Below are 17103 nucleotides of genomic sequence, written 5' to 3'. Positions count from 1 at the left end.
AATATTTTTGGTCCGCACGAGTTTCATAGAAAACAGTTGAGTTTCGTTTGGATCTCTTTTCCGATATTCTGCCTTGATCATAGAAATGTGAGATTTTGCTACATCTACAGACAAATTTTACCAAGAGATTGTTACGAATGAGATGGCAACGATTAATTGGGGAGGAAAGGGGCCCACCCTGAGATTCAAGAGGGCAGATTAGTGGGAGATTGGCTGGGAGAGAGTCCGTAAGCAAATTCCGTAGATGGCATCCGTAAGTGTAGAATTATTGCACACGAGTGCATGACTTGACAGCAGATGTTATAGTAACAGTAACATTTCAACCTCGTCCCGCAAAAAAAACGTAACATTCAACCTCAAGTACTTGGTCCACATAGTTACCTAAGGACGCCATTGAAACAATTGTAACTTAGTTCAGGACTAGGCTTTTTTTCGAGAAAGGGGGCTTTTATTATCTCAAAATGTAGCATCAAGCCAATATAAAGCATTTAGAGTATTATCCGGTCTCTGCATAATTAGGATGCACACAACCAATCACCAAAAATATGATAGGACTAGGTATTTTACAATCAATGAACCGATGAAATTACTAGATTCAGAGCTAAACTCAACTTTATTCATGTCGACACGATCTTGGTAGCCGTCGATCATGGAGAACCCTTGAGCTTCTTTGCGATCCCCGCAAAGTATTTCCCTTGGTGGAAAGCCTGTTGCAGCTCAAGCTCAGTGGGAACTCGTGATCCATCCCCAGCAATGGTGCCAGACCCATACGGGCTGCCACCCTTCACCTGCCCCATCTCAAACATGCCTGCGCCAAACGTGTACCCGACCGGAACAAAGAGCATGCCATGGTGCACCAGCTGAGTAATGGCCGTCAACCTACAAGATCAGCAACAGACTAATTAGCATGTACTTCCACTATATAATTTCCATGACAAATCGACCAAGGAGGAAGGAATCTTACGCGGTGGTTTCTTGGCCGCCGCCCTGGCAACCGGAGGAGAAGAACAATGCGGCAGGCTTGCCGGCGAGCCGCTGCGGGCACCACAGCTCACTGGTGCCGTCCATGAACGCCTTGAACTGCGTGGGCATCATGCCGAATCTAGTGGGGAACCCGAAGATGAGGCCGTCGGCGTCGTCGAGCTCTGCGGGCGAGATGACCGGCACGTCATCCCTCTTGGCAGGAGCGCCCATCTTTGCGAGTGCTTCGTCGGAAAGAGTCTCCGGGACCTGTAGTGTATTCAGAGTTTGGGATGGGGTTTGTATCAGCAGGCAGAAAAGATCATTCGGCAATCCGAAAACTATATATAGCGGTAGATCATCTCAATATACTAGTACTATATCTTAGTCGGTGTAGATATAACGTTGTGTGATCACCTGCCATAGCTTGACCTCCACACCTTGGACGGAAGACACACCCTTCAGAATCTCATCCGCTAGCTTGGCCACATGGCCATAGGTGGAATAGTACCTAAAGAATGTGCAAGCTCATGAATGAAGATCTTGTAGGATGACATTTGCTTTCGTTTTTGGTACACAGTACAAAAAACTCCACAAAACTGAGAAGTAGATCAATGTTTTCAACGGTTAATGTAATGTGGCTGTTGCAAGGCCAAGTTTTACAACGGTATCTGCTTTTTATAACGATCTCTGCTTGAACCAGATGCTGAGCAGTGAGCAACTTCCGTTGGTGTCCTGGTCTGAACTGGCACAGCTCGTCTCCATATCAGCATGCTTTTTTCTCTGCCACTGTTACGCGCGAACAGTCACTGGGCAGTGATCAACGCTGGCTGTTTTCCCTATGATTTGGTTTCCAAAGTCTGGAACCCAGGGGAACAGAACAACGGAGCAACAGAGCTCTCGAACTATGAGTCTATGACCAACTCAGGGATTCCCCCCAAGAAAGTAAATCGCCCAAGTGATTAATCAAAAAGGCCATAATCTTGCCGCACCGCAAATTGGTGGCCAGGATGGTCAGGCAAGAAAGTTGCCGGAGCAAATAAAGGGTGAGACCGAGAGGACGGAAGGCAGAGTGGGGTTGAGGTGTGCTCACACAATGTAGATCTTGGGCGCCATTGGTCAGCTTGGATACTTGAGTTCTTGGAGATCTTGGATTAGCTAGTTGAAGAAGATGGGGCAGGATTTCAGGAATGAGCGAGATGCGGCCTGGCTCTCGGGTCGCCGTGTTTATGGGAGGGAGAGCTCCTCTTCACGTGAGCGCGAATGGCCAAGACGAGGACCAACGCGCTGCCTGCGCGTGCCCCCGACCCAGATACGTGCAGTGCACGTGCATTTTTTCTACATTTCATTTTTTTTGCGAGTAGCAAATAATACACTTCATTCACGCTACTCCTTTTCCTTTTTCTTTTGATTGAGTAAACACCCTCGTTCTTTACATCGATTGACGTACGCAACTCTTAATTAATTATTGCAAAATTTTCAAGCATTTCAAGCATGATAAAAAACACTATAATGGTGAACCAAATTTGTTTTACAACCAACTGAAAACAGTCTTATGTATCACATAGCTTGTTATTAGTTTGTCACCCATATTGGTTCAATAAAATCCCGAACGACCTTAGGTTGCACCTAGAGACCGTGGAAATCACGTCCTTCTCCCGACGCAAAAAGGACCACATATAGATCCAATAAATTATCTTGTAGATGAGTTGCAAAAACTCATAAAATCCACCATATTAGAGATATAGTCATTGTGACAGTTTCATATAGCCCAAAGCAAAGCACCGACTGATCAATTACCGAACAAATTCATAAATACTAGGGTGGGGTGAGGTGGGGTAGGGGGGCTTTGATATAAGACCATAAAATCTTAGCAGAGAACAATCTAGGGAGATGTGTTGAATTGATTCCTTATTTTTCCCAAACAATATTTTGCGCAACCTTGCCATCTACACATTTTGAGGTTGTCTTCGGTTAGGATCACCCTATCCTATATAAATGTCAAATGAAATATTTGAGCTTTTGAGGGACTTTAAGTTCCCAAATAAATTTATAGTTAAAATGCTGGATATAATTGACAAAGTCTGAACACATAGATTTGGCAGAAAAATGCCAGAAGTTTTAAGCTTCCACAAGAAGGTGTCTGGTTCATGTGTGAGGTTGACCGCTATCAACCTATAAGGCCATCTTCAATGCTAGACAATTATTCAAGCTCTTACGAAAAATGAATGAACACTGTTAAAATAGAAAACCATCAGAACGTCATTTGTTCCGACGGCAAACGCTAATTATGGGCGCTGGTAAAACCATCGTTGCACAGAGTTTTCTACCGCGTACGAACAACAAATGCCCAAGGGCCTAGCACCAAGTCTTCCGTCGATGCCAATCTAGACTCCAAGAATCGAAGGCCTAATCGCCCGTTTGCTAGGAATTTAATCATGCCGCTGCTGTTTTGCCACCAATGTTGGGTATCCCTTAAATAGTTGCGGCAAACCTGTCCACTTCACGAGCGCCCGACGGAAAGCAATGTATTAATGGGACTTGACTCTAGAAAAAAATATTTTGGTTGACACCATTGCAGTTGAAAGATGTTGTATGCATAGTGCCAAAAACCTATATGACACTCACTACATCATATAGTCACCAAAACGCAAAGGGGCAATGCGCCTTGGGCTAGGCCTGGCAGGAAGGCGAGTGTGAGCGACATTTTTGGGGTTTGTCTGTAGCGTTTTTCTCTAGTGTTATTTGGTAGCGGTTTTCTCTAGTGTTATTTGATAGTTGTTTTCTCTAGTGGTTTTCGGTAGAGTTTTCCCTAGTGGTTTTTGGTAGTGATTTTACAGCGATGTATTTTATTTTATAGGGTTTTGACATTTTGATGTTTTGTTTTCCCGTTATCTTTACTTTGTTTTTTCATGTTTTATTACCCTAATTTTCTTATGTAATTCCATTTGTATTTGTTTTCACATTCTTTTTATGTTTCTTGTTTTCATTTTGTCCTTTTCATTTTCGTTTCTAACATATATTTTTAAAATAATACGTATAAACTTCTTTTCTAGTACATGTAATTAATTTTCCATTTTAAAACAATTTATATCAATATTTGAACAATTTTGCCTAACAAGTAAACATTTTCTAATACATGGTGTACATTTTTTGAATAAAGCATCTTTAAAGGACATGGTGAATATTTTTAAATTTTGGTGACCATTTGAAAATTCATGAACATGTTTTATGTTTCATGAACATTTTGTAAGATCATGATTTTTTTTTAAAATAGACGACCATTTTTGGACCATTCTTAAATTCATGCAAATGTTAACATTTTTAAAAAAATAGTGACTATTTTTTGAATTTGTGCACATTTTTTGAATTACCTAATATTTTATAAATGCTCGAAAAAAATTAATCTTGGAGTTATATATTTTTGAAGTATGTAAAAAATCCAGCAGCTGGTGTTTTGTTGGAAATTAAAACCGGCCAGAAAGCCACCAAAATAGATATAAAACCATAGTAATTTACTGTCTGATGGCAATTGCCCAGTGTGACTTGCATACTATATGACGCAAAGACTGTCATACAGGAGTCATGCATTGTGTATAACGGATTTTCAGAACATGGGGCAACCGATCACTTTATTCTGAACCCCCCAGAACAAGTGGTTAGAGGATTTGAACAAAATTGTATTTTTTTTTCCATGAATACACGTGCATGTGATCTAAGTACCTGTGAAAAATCGTTTGAAAATACGTTGTATTGTACGCTGCACAAAACAGATAAAATTACGGCGCAAAAAGGAAAAGAACTGGCCCAAAACTGCATGTATTTTGTCGTTTTTAATCTCTCACATGCAAGCACGTATATTAGTAAAATGTTGGCACGTTATATCGCACTGCTATACTTGCATGTACACAAAATTTCGGAATTCCTCAAGCCGTACAAAATCGTTTTTTTTACTTCAAAATAACGGGCACTGCCCGTGCTCAGATATCAATTTTCGTGCATTGTGGCCATATCCCAAACCAAGAAGATGTGATGTAGGTGCTCGACTAGCCACAATCGCACTTTGGCACGGTGCGATCTTCCCAGAAAACCCCTTTCTTTGCTCATGTAGTAATAGAGGTCTAGCCGTACAAATTGTGTAGCCGTCTCGCTCAGGACGAGCAACTGGGCATAACCAACTGTGTGAGCAACGGCGCACGGGCAGCAGCCCGTTTCTATCGGTTTTTGCGTATTCCTTTTTCTTTTGCTCTCCCTAGTTTTCTTCCAAATATTTATTTACTATCCTTTTTCTGTTTTTATTTTATGGTTTCTTTTACTACTTATCATTTAAAAATAATGAACATCTCTCAAATATGTGAACATTTTTATTAATATGTGAACATTTACAAAACACCCCAAAAAAATTCTTACAAGTCTTGAACATTGTTTAAACTCGTGAACAATTTTCAGTTGAGAATATTTTTGAATGTATATAAAGTATATATCTGTAAACATTTATTGAATATTTTTGAAAAGATTTTTTAAAATGTATTTCATTTTTTGAATCCACATAGATTCTTTAATCTGTTGAAAAATTGTTTTTTCCACAGTAAGTTTAACCATTTTTTATTGGGTAGCGAACATCTGTTACCCATTTTCTCAGGACGAATGGAGTCGCGTGGGGGAACGGTATTAGGTTGGTCTGGTGCACATGTTAGTGCTTATTATTCGCTCATAGCGACAACGAAGAATGGAAGCTCTTAATCCTTGCGGAATAACTAGTTAAGGGGTACCCATTGCAAAGGTCACTCTCAGGGCATTTACATTGGGGTGATTAGCACAGGTGCTAGGATCTAGTGGCGCACAAAGTTTTCTTTTTTTTTCATAGATATTTTTTCTCAAAACATTTTTTCTCTTGAACCTTGCGTCCAAATCTCGAATCGTCTTCACTGTTGGATTTGTCGCGTCAAGATCTTCAAAATTAGATCCAATGTTAATAGCTTTCGACGGACTTTTTTCACTAAGAAAACGGAAAGCAAAAACCGAGAACCGGGAGCACGGTTTTTTCCCACTTCGATTACAAGCACTGAAGCTAAAATGTCAATCATCTTTTATATGCTTTTCTAGATGCATAGACACATTCTTGATCTACCTAAACCACGTGAGTCGCGGTAATACTTGGAAAATTCTAGCAGCCTACATGGCCATTCAGAGACAATTTACCCGTGCCTAACCGGTTGGGGGGGGGGGTGGCGGGGCGGGGGCACGGGCGGCGGCGCGGCGTGCGCGGGGCGGGGGCGGGCGGCGGGGCAGCGCGTGCGCGGGCACGGCGTGTAGGCGGCGGCGGGCAGCGCGGGCGCGGGCGTGCAGGCGGCGGCGGCGGCGGGGCAGAGAAGGTGCGGCAAGGCGCGGCGCCGGCTGGAAAGGAGCCGGGCGTGGGAGAGCACCCCGGCGAGCGAGCGCGGACGGCCACGGCATGCCACGGCGGGCGCGGACGGCAGCTGCAGCTGACGTTTTAGGGTTGTTTGCTGTGGTGGGTGACTCGAACAGACGCCAGACGCAGATATCCGCTTTCATACCATCGCCATCCAGAAACGGACGAAATCAGAGTAAACCGGACGTCCATTTAGGGTCTTACAGTGGAGTTGGTCTAACCGGTTGGTGCTTGGTTTAACAAGTCAGTTGGAGACTGACCGACTATTCAGAGGTAGTCAACACCAACCGGCCGTATCTCTCTTCTCACTTGGCCGCGAAACCATCGTCTTCTTGGACACGGTCTCCCCCAACTTGTTTAGAATCTCTGCGCAAAGTTAGGAGAAGAACATTGACTATTTGACTAATGACTAGGAAGACTGGAACTACGACCAATCTCAATATGTGCCCTTTCTTCTGTAATCCATTCGTTTTCTAAATCCCCGTCTCCTCTAAGTACCGCCGCCTCGCACCGGTGATGCATCCCACGAAATGTTCCTAACAAGTTGTGATGGCGGTCAGCAATATATCCCTTCACCTTGAGGCCAAAGTGCCAAACCACCTACCTATTAGAAGAAACATGTATGTTTGGTTTGGTCTTGTGTTTTTATTAGATACTCTCCGTTCTTAAATATAGTTTTTTTTAGAGATTCCATTATAAGACTACACCGGATGTACATAGACGCTTTTTAGAGGATAAGTACACTCGCTTTGCTTTGTATGTAGTCTATAATGAAATTTTTTAAAGGACGTACTTCTTTCGTTCCTAAATATAAGTCTTTGTAGATATTTCACTACGAACCACATACGGATATATATAGATGCATTTTAAAGTATAGACCCACTCATTTTGCTTACTATGTAGTTCATAGTGAAATCTCTACAAAGACTTATATTTATGAACGGAGGGAGTATTTTGGAGTGTGTAACATCTTTTCAAATATGTAACAACGCTTGAACATTGTGCTATCTAGTCACCTCAAATCGCTTGCCCGTCAGAAAAGAGCGTAATATTTTTCTGACTATCTGGTTGATGATTGTGCTAGCTTTGTCAAGACCAACTCCGAGCCAGGGCCAGTTGATCAAAAAGAGCTCACTTTTCCAAAGAAAAAAGGAGATGGAAAGGATGTGAAGAGGACATTTGTAGTGCTCCATGCCAATTTTACAGTTTTTCGTGGATCTGCTAAACACGAAGACCTTTTGAGAGGTAATGACATTTTGTGTGATCATGCATAATATGATCCAGGAGGATGAGGGTGAAGATGCTGTCAGGGTGAGGAATTCGTGCGGGAGGTCTAGAATTCAAGAATACAGGTGATCCTATTGAACTCCCACATCATAATTTCGCCACGTTTGATGAGTTTGTCCAAATGCATCAACAGATTCTTCATCAAACAACTCATGAGCAGCTCAAGGAAGATCTGATGGAGCATTTCTGGGCGATTAAAGGGACAACTAAAACATATGTGTGAGTTTCAATTCAAACTACTTTATTACAAAACTTTAGTTGGATTGTATGTAATATTTCAATTAGACTATCACGTTTGAATATTTTCACTCATCAAACACTGATATACTATTATTTGGAGTGTTACGTGCTTAAGAAAGAAAAAACAAAGGTGGATGTTTTTTTTATTGAAATCACAAAGGTGGATGTTTAGGGGACATGGTTCGATGACCGACTTTTGCATCACTGGCCGGGGACTCCTCTGAAACAGTCTGCGGATAAATACAGTGTCTGTTTTGGAAGATAGCGTTGGAGATGCCCTTACGTTTGGGACTTGTGCACGGAAAACAAATGCATGATTATGTATATTATGAGTTCATGTTCAGGCTGGTCACAATGGGAAGAAACTTAGGAGTAACATCACACACTCCAATACAATTTTGCTTATGTGGCACATATTTAATGAAAATAGAGGTGCTTGTGGTAACTAGCAAGTTACCGGAACATCACACACTCCAAGAAACAATGAGTCTATAACCTAATAAATACATCGTTGCATGACACTACATAGATGTTCCTACCCACTATAAAGGTAGTAACATAGTCTAGGAAAGTGTGTAAGTTACTAGCTTATGTTCTTGTCCATTATGACCAGCCTCATTGACATATGGGGCCAGGCCAAGCCATTTATAGCAGCTCAAACAAAGAGAATGTGCCAGTTATGGCATCACCTTCAGGAGGACATGTGGCAGGCAAACAAAACGCATCAAGATCCAAACACATTTGGGACCTCTAGTCCCTACCATCTCAATCTCGTTGCAACGGTGGTTGTTCTTGGCCAACAGCAGCCGCATCAGCAGGAGGAGGCCTACCAATCATCTAGAACCCGCGTTCCGGCCGCATCCACATGGCTAACAGAGTTGTGAATCGTCCAAGCATTTCATGATGACGAACGAACTGATAACGGTCATGCTTTCTCTGTGCAAATGTGAAAAGCCACGCCTGGAAATGAAAACGGCGTGTACCTCGCTGCGCCGTAGATTTTTTTCTCTATCACGAGTGCCGAGAATTGAGGCCAACTCCAACGGATCGACTTGTTTCGTCCGGTTGTGTCTGTTTGAGTCCGTGAGAGCCAAGACCATGGTCTAACATGCGGACGCAAACACAAATTATGTCTTTCATGTGTTTATCTGAATGTATTTCCAACCCAAATTTACGTCTGATTTGCTACCGCAAGAACATCTCGCGCGTCCGCTCGTTGCCGCGTCGGCCACCTAATCACCACCCACGGCTTTATTTAAATGCACCGTGCAAGGGGCCGCACGTCAGCTACCCAACCTCCTTCCGCGAGTTCTTTTTAATGGCACGCGTGCAGCAAAGAGGGGCCGCCCAATCCATTTCTGGACGTCTTCTTCCCCTTGCCCCCAGCTGCTCAACAACAACCCTAGCCGCCGTCCACCATGTGGTTCAGGAAGTGTGACAAGCATGACCACGAGGTCGGCTCCTCGTCGGGGCATCGCCGCACGACCAACTTCATCATTGGTGACGCCGGGTGCTGAGCAGCAGCCACACTTTTCACCTCTACGTGCATGTCCACCGCTGCTAGTACTTCTGGGAGCATGGCATGTTGGTGTCGTGGACCGACGTGAATCTGCCGCATGAGTGGCATCTCAACCCCGTTAGGGTTCCGGTGCCGATGCTGCCGGCCTCAGGCCAAGCGCGGCCGATGGAGATCTACCGTTGGCGTGCTCAACTCCTGACCGGCCTTTGTCGCGACTCAGCGTACGCAGTGGACTCGCTGAACTGGGACATGTGGTTCAACGACGAGCACAACCAGTCCCGTTGGTCGTGCTTCGAAGGTGCACCCGTGCACCACGCGCGCTCGCAGCTCTACCACCACCGCCCGTGATGCAGGAGGAGGATCAGGAAGTTGAGGAGGCCCATATTGCGGCCCTCGAGGAGGCCACAAGGAGGGCCATCAAGGAGTCTGAGTTCGAGGAGCTCGTCATGTGGACTGGCCTTGCATCGGCCGAACCGGCAGCCGGAATGCAGGCGAATGCGCCCCCACCGCCACTAGCCTCGCCTGCACGCGAGCCCGTGGAGGAGGGGCAATCATGGTCGTGGATGAACACGGTGCCGGTGTATGTATCGTGCACGCCCGTGTGGCTGGGCGTGATCGACGAGGAGGCCGAGCGACACGCGTTGGAGGCCGAGCTGCAGGAGCAGGAGGCGGCGCACCAGGACGGGGCACAGGGTAAAAGAGAAAACACCACTAGCCTCCATGACATGAAAGCTGAAAGGCTACTCACTCACCATTGCTGCGGACTCCTTGTATGCGCCTCTCTTTTCGACAGGCCCCGTCCCCTTTTGCAGTTTGCCATCCATTCTCATATGCTTTGCCTCTCTTTTTCCGTCCGTCCTCAGGTTAACTGAACCAGATTCCACGGCATGGCACAAGGCAGATGCAGCCAACGTACATGCTGCGCCCCCGTGGCAAAACTGCTAGGAGGAGCATTCGAGTGCCGCCGCAAACTATTCGAATCCCGCGAAAAGTCGCCGTCGGTCGTCGAGCATTTCCGATCTGATCTGATCTGATTGATGATGAAACCACATACGTTCCTCTTCGAGCCTAGATATAGGTGCCTGGAACTAGCAGACATGGACCACCTCTTGGTATGATGCACCTCGTCTCATTCCGTCGCCAAATTCTTGTTATTCTTGCAGGAGCACTCAACAGCGGCTCAGAATCATGAACATAGCTGTACCTTTTGTTCTGTAGGGTTGGTGCTAATGGCAAGAGTTCATGCATCAACTTGGAATGGCAAGAGAGCAGGGAGGGAGCAGACATATATGCATGGATTTGCATCACCCCACAACCAATTTCAGGAAAATAGATGCATATGCTATCTGCAAAATTAGGCGCTGCAGCCTCAAAGGGGCATCACCATCATGCATACACCAAAAACTTGCTACAAAAAGCAGGGTCACACCTTTCACTCCTTCGGTTCAGTGTGTGTGTGAATACTCGACGATAAATTCTCTCGCAAAAGCAAGTCACTAACCCTGCCATATGTAATTAGGCAGGGCAGGGACGCTTTCACGACCGGTCAAAAACTTGGACCAAATCAGCTAAGAAAAGGGAGCATGAACGAGGACAACAAATAAAGCAAATTCAGACGTAGGTTTTTTTTTCGAAAAGGGGGACTCCCCGGACTCTGCATCAGAACGATGCATACGTAGGTTAGTTGATGGTCGCAATCCGCATGGCTTAACCCTGTCCACTGAACAAGATCTCAGAATCAGATCTATCTATCTATGTGCTGCAAGTTTTAGTAGTGATGCCAACATAGTTTTGCAGATTTAGAACAGTCCATGCTACCATATGGACATGCCAACTACCTCTCCGGGGAAAAGCTTGTGGTCAAGGTCAACCCTTATCTTATGGTTGCTGGGTTTTCGTTCAGACATTGTCAACATCAAGGCCACATCAGTGCTGCATAATCCACTAAGTATTCTATGGAGCTCTAGAAGAAAAGCCAAGGCACTGCATGGAAACTGCAAAGCAAACTTATGATGGGATGTAAGGTCAGTAGAAGAAAACCTACACTTTCTCTTCTTTTTCTGAGGGGGCCTGCATTTTCTCTCACACAGAAAGAAATAGGAACAACGAAAAGAAAAACAATTGCGTAAGCCGTTAGTCTCTTAAGGTGACTTCATCAGCATCGAATCTTTATAAGACCCACTGCTTTGTCAACAACCAACGAGACAAATGTGCGTGTAGACCTTTTCATACTTAATGTGATGTGGGAATTGTAAGCTAGTGGACGTAGCACAAATTAGACCATCTAGAAATTAAGACGTCATCGTCGAGCAAAATTGTAATCAAAGTTGCACACTTGTTTAAGGACTAGAGTGACACAAGCAGTGTTGAGAGAATCACATGGCTCTTCTAATGGCCTGATTGTCTTCCATCTTAAAGCGTTTAGACAGTTTATTCAGGACAGGTTTACAGCTTCATACAGTTTATAGAGCAAAATTTAGCCAATTTCAGGTCTTCATCAGATGAAAACAGCAATAACGGTTGCAAAATCTACCAATTAATCTGAGGTTCAGGATGATGCAAGTAATAACGAGTCCTCCGTGAGTTCAATGTCGGATCTCTATTGAGCATATTATTTGGAGAACAGTATGCTCATGCAGATTAGTTTAGTTCAAACGTGGAAAAATTAGCACAATCCACGGGCTCTAAACGCACCACTTGATAAAAACTATTGCAGAAATCGCAATAAAGTCAAATATGAAGATGAAGTACATACCAAGTTAGCACACCCTTACGAATATCTGGCCAAGCAAGAATCCACACCTTTGTACTTCTATTAAATGAAAATTTCATTTGTTGTCTTATATCACATCACAAGGGGATGATAGGCAGATACACGCAATACAATCCTCCTCATAGGAAACTATGGCACACAAGATAGACTGAAATAGGATCATTTGCAATGGAGCTACTTGATAGCACTAGACACTTGATCAGATGCATCATACTTGTGACATTTCAGACTGGATGATTTCGAATTCGGACTCCCATCGGGCAGCCCCCAGAGCAGTTCATGAACCATGTTTTATAAACACAAACTAATTCTGCTTATTTTTTTCCCCTTTCCATTTCCAGCTCTGCTACAAAAGAAAAAGAGAAGACAAAAATTCACCTTTGCTGTTTCTACCTTTGTACACTGAGGCCAATACCGAATCAAAATTCTGATAAATTTGATATTTGGATGTCTGAATGCTAAGCTTTCTCGAGTGTCCGGGCTAATTCCACCGCGTTCTTGGCAATCTTGCAGTTGTCGTCGTTCACCAGAGCCTCACAGAGCTGGAAAGCTCCCAGCTTGATTGCCTCCATTGCCAATTCGTTGCTCTCGGAGCAAATCCAGTTGAGGACGACCAGGGCCTGGTCGATTGCACGGGCGTTGCCGCTGCCGGCGACAGTGCAGAGCACGGCCACGATGTCCGGGATTCTGGACAGGTCGTGGCGGCCCTCGCGGTTCTTGGCGAGGAGACCGAGCACCTCGACGGCGCGGGCAGAGCCATTGGCGGCCAGCTCGACGAGCGCCGGCGCGGCCCCGGCGCGCACCGTGCGGCGGCGGTTCTCGGGCAGCTTGCAGAGCTCGTACAGGGTTGTCGCGGCCTCACGGCGCTCCCGCGCGCCGCCGCGCCAGAGGAGCCTGGACAGCGCCGGGACGGCAGAGGGATGCGCCCCGATGGTGCACTTGTTGACGCCCACGGTGGCGAGGCTCGTCAGCGCCGTAGCCGCGTGGGCGGCGGCCGCGCCGCCGGCGGACACGGCCGCGCAGAGCGCGTCGACGGCGCCGTCCGCCACGAGGCCGACGCGCGCGTCGTCGCCGTCGAGGCTGAGATACAGGAGCGCCCTGGCCGCCGCCTCGTCCCCCGCGGCGGCGTGCTGGAGCAGCACCGCGACCGCGCCGGACTCCAGCACCTCCCTCCGGCCGGCCGGCCCAGACTTGGCCAGCCTGAGCATCCCCAAGACGGAGGAGGACGACGGCGGCGCCACCCCTTGCTCCTGGCAGTCCCCCGCGAGGACCTTGTCCGCGGACACGGCCGCCGGGGAAACGGAAACGGCCGCTATGAGGCGGCGCAGCGCGTGGTTGGGGATGAGCGTGGGGTCAGGGGGGAGAGGCAGGTTGGTGACGGGGCAGGTCCGGTGGCCCCCGTCGAGCCAGCGCTGGATGCTGCGGCGCTCGAAGGTGTGGCCGGAGGGGAGGATGACGGGGTCCGTCATGACCTCGAGCGAGATGGGGCAGAGGAAGTCGTCGGGCCAGGACGCCTGGTTGGACACCTCCATGGCGTGGGCGGAGTCGCGGCGGGAGGTGGGGAGGAACGGAAAGCGTGTGGGACTGTGGAAGAAGAAGAAGAAGAAGAAGAGGCGGAGGAGGAGGAGGTGGTGGTGGTGGTGGAGCGAGTCCGTATTGGGGAAAGTCCACTTCCGGTGGACGGGAACAGGATGATGATGTGGGGGAGCGAGCGAGCGAGTGGGAAGACCATCCGGTGAGCCTAAGAAGCCTCGCCGCCGCCGCTCCGTCTCGCCTCGTCTGTATATATCCATCCATCTCGTCGTACGCGCATGGCGTGTGCGTCGCTCGCGATTTTTGGCAGATCCTAATTGCTTCCTCATCCCTGTGCGTAGGCGGGTTAATCTTCCCTAGATGTTGGCTGCATCGCAGTAACTGTCGGATGAATCCGTATCTTTTGGTCATTCAGTTGAGTATCTTTTGGTCATTTTACCCATTTACTTGCAGTTTCTGTAACGGGTTATTGTACTATTGTTCATCGTGGATTTGCTTCTCGTGTGGATGAAAAGGATGATGGCCGTTACCATTAATTTTCTTGACGTTTTGCAGATGGGGTGCCATTATTCTGTTTTCGTGGGCGATTAATGTTCAAATCTTCAAGACAGGCACTGTGCATGCTACACTGTCTTACTACTGTGTCAGGCTGATTGCAGCAGCTGCGTGCATATGTTTTGCATGACACTGGTGTTAAATATATAGTTGATGTGGGGGCAGAGATGGAGACACGGTAACCTACAGGAGCCATCCAATGACTCACGGGATTATTGGTTTCACATGTCTCCATGCCATTGTGCATGTATGTTACAAGTAAAGTAATGCTTGGAAGCACGCAACACAAAAGAAATTAAGAAGATCAAACCTTGTACATTTGTTCCTTTTCTTTCTTGGGGAGTTTGGCCAACTTTAATTAGTTAGCATCTACTAGTACGGAATTTTGCAGATGCATGCTTATCTTTATATTTTATTCACTGGTTAATGGGTCAGTATATAATAATAATTGGATGGCGTAAAAATAAGTTGCAAAATAACAAGTAGATTTTTTTTGCAGGGTGATGAGTAATTTATATGGCGTAAGTTGTGACGCCCTTGGCTTTTACAGTCTAAAAATGTCTATCATTTCCAATATTTATTTGGAGTTAACCACTTCTTAATCTTTTTCTTGCGACAAATACTTCTTAGTTGCTTATCATGCTGCAATATTTGCTATTGTCAAATAGGCTAACTCGGTAGGTTAATTGTGTTGCCAGGTGATATGTCGCTAGAAGAGAATATCTATGATAATTGAGTATTTTTACACACATTATCACTTTTTTATTTTTTTTGCGGGACATTATCACTCTTTTGTACTCTTACTGTTCCTAAATATAAGTCTTTCTAGAGTTTTCCGCATATGTATGTATATAGACATATTTTAGAGTGTAGATTCACTCATTTTGCTCTGTATGTAGTCACTTGTTAGAATATTTAGAAATACAAATACTTCCTCCGTTCCTGAATATAAGTCTTTTTAAAGATTTTAACAAGTGACTGCATACAGAGCAAAATGAGTGAATCTACATTCTAAAATATGTCTACATACATCCGTATGTTGTAGTCCATTTGAAATGTCTAAAATGACTTATATTTAGGAACGGAGGGAGTAAGTTTTAACTGAAAGGATCAGTATGGAATAGGCGACTAACGATTTTTCTTACTTCTTTTAATAATATTAAGGCTCAATAAGAAAATAGGTTGTCTAGATATGCAACTAGATGGACAACCTATAAGACAAGCACAAGAACAAGAAATGCAAGCACAAGGTAAACAGAAGATAATAGCTTGCACGAGGTAACCACAAGTGGAGTCGATGAAGACGAGAATGTGTTGTCGAAGTTTCCTCCTTTGGGGGAGGTACGTCTCCGCTGGAGACGTGTGGAGGCACAATGCGTCCCAAGATGTCACTAGGACCACCTTATCCTCCTCACACCCTAGCACAAATAATGCAAGAAGTCGTGATTCCACTAGTGGTGCCCTTGAAGGCGGCGATCGGACCTTTACAAATAAGGTTGAGGTTCTCTTCACAATTTAAACCATGATAACTGAAGCCTTAATATGATGTTGCCTAAATTAGATACATTTGTTTTGTTTATAAATGAAGGGCCTAGCATGGACAAGAACGATGAACACTGAAGCATGATCAAGCATGGAGAGGATGGCACGCATGACGGTGTCCAGGACTAGGGGGTGCCAACCTAGTTGACCCATAGTCCTCGGGCTGGGCCTGCAGGCCCTCGTTCTCATTCCGATGGACTCCAGAAGCTACACGCGTAGGATGTGGTCAAGACTGCATCTACGGAAGACTTGGCGTATACTCCAAGACATCTCATGCCGCCTCCATGCGCACCCCTGGATACCGACATGTAACCATAGATGCCCTACCTGGTGTGTATATAAGGCAAAGGGTTTAGCCTGTAGAGAGGACCTGATCACAATTACATTCACCTAGCCTTAGGGTTAGATCTCTCCTGGCGATCTCGAGGTAGATCAAGCTTGTACTTGATACATCCTCATCAATATAATCAAAGCAGGACATAGGGTATTACCTCTTTGAGAGGGTACGAACCAGGGTAAACACCTATCTCTTTCGTCCCTGTTACCACCGATCTGAGATCCACAGCTCAGGACCCCCTACCCCAAGGTCTGCCGGTTTTGACACCAACACTGGTACTTTAAGTGAGAGTTTCGCGGTGATATCAATGAAAAGATCGATGGCTCATCTGCAGATTAATTATGGCACCGGCTAGGGAACACATATGTCCCCGACCAACTTTTTGTATTCGGCAGCATGATCTTTTGCGACCCGGCGGGCCATCTGGCTCCCGTCGAAAACTAAGCCCCTGATCAGATCGTGACTTTTGAAGGCTTGGAATACACCGCAGATTCCCGCGGTGAGCTCATTCTTTCAGGCTGGACACCAGGCCAGATTGAGGGCTCATCGGACGTCGGGGGCTCGACCCCGATACCGATCTCCCTCTAGGACGTCGGCCCCCTGGCAGCCCAACACCACGTAGAGGAATCAATCACCCCCGCCTCGGGCGACCTTGTCGCGGAGTCAAGCCTCGACGTTGGTCTGGACCCAGCTTCTAATGCTACATCGGGTTTAGAATTGACTCCAGTACCGGACCCGGAATCAACTTCAGCCCCTTACAAAGCTGAAAGCGCGTCAAGCGACTCGCAAATCATACTTCAAGTCGGCTTGGCTTATAGCCAGGCCATGAACCCCGAGGAGTTGTCTCACCTAAACGAGATGCTTGATCGCATCCAAAGCTTATCAATCTCGGACGGTCAGACCTCGGTCTATGATAAGATCGGACTTAAAGCCGATGATCAGGA

The 17103-nt window shown here is 46.0% G+C and overlaps 2 protein-coding genes across 2 annotated transcripts; both read right to left on the bottom strand.

The window, feature by feature from the left end:
• Positions 1-443: 443 nt before the first annotated feature.
• LOC123152487 (NAD(P)H dehydrogenase (quinone) FQR1) lies at positions 444-2222 on the bottom strand. The gene is made up of 4 exons (XM_044572016.1): positions 2054-2222; positions 1378-1471; positions 965-1230; positions 444-879 (listed from the first exon to the last, which is right to left on the bottom strand). The coding sequence occupies exons 1-4, from the start codon at positions 2074-2076 to the stop codon at positions 648-650; spliced, it is 615 nt and encodes a 204-aa protein (XP_044427951.1). The 5' UTR covers positions 2077-2222; the 3' UTR covers positions 444-647.
• A 9984-nt stretch (positions 2223-12206) lies between these two features.
• LOC123147423 (U-box domain-containing protein 8) lies at positions 12207-14084 on the bottom strand. Its single transcript, XM_044566667.1, has one exon. It carries the CDS (start codon positions 14052-14054, stop codon positions 12651-12653), a length of 1404 nt encoding a protein of 467 aa, XP_044422602.1. The 5' UTR covers positions 14055-14084; the 3' UTR covers positions 12207-12650.
• Between the last annotated feature and the right edge of the window lie 3019 nt (positions 14085-17103).

This window comes from Triticum aestivum, chromosome 7A (genome assembly GCF_018294505.1).
Source record: "Triticum aestivum cultivar Chinese Spring chromosome 7A, IWGSC CS RefSeq v2.1, whole genome shotgun sequence".
Classification (NCBI taxonomy): domain Eukaryota; kingdom Viridiplantae; phylum Streptophyta; class Magnoliopsida; order Poales; family Poaceae; genus Triticum; species Triticum aestivum.
Note: the sequence above shows the minus strand (reverse complement) of the source record. Positions and strands in the feature narration are given on the sequence as shown.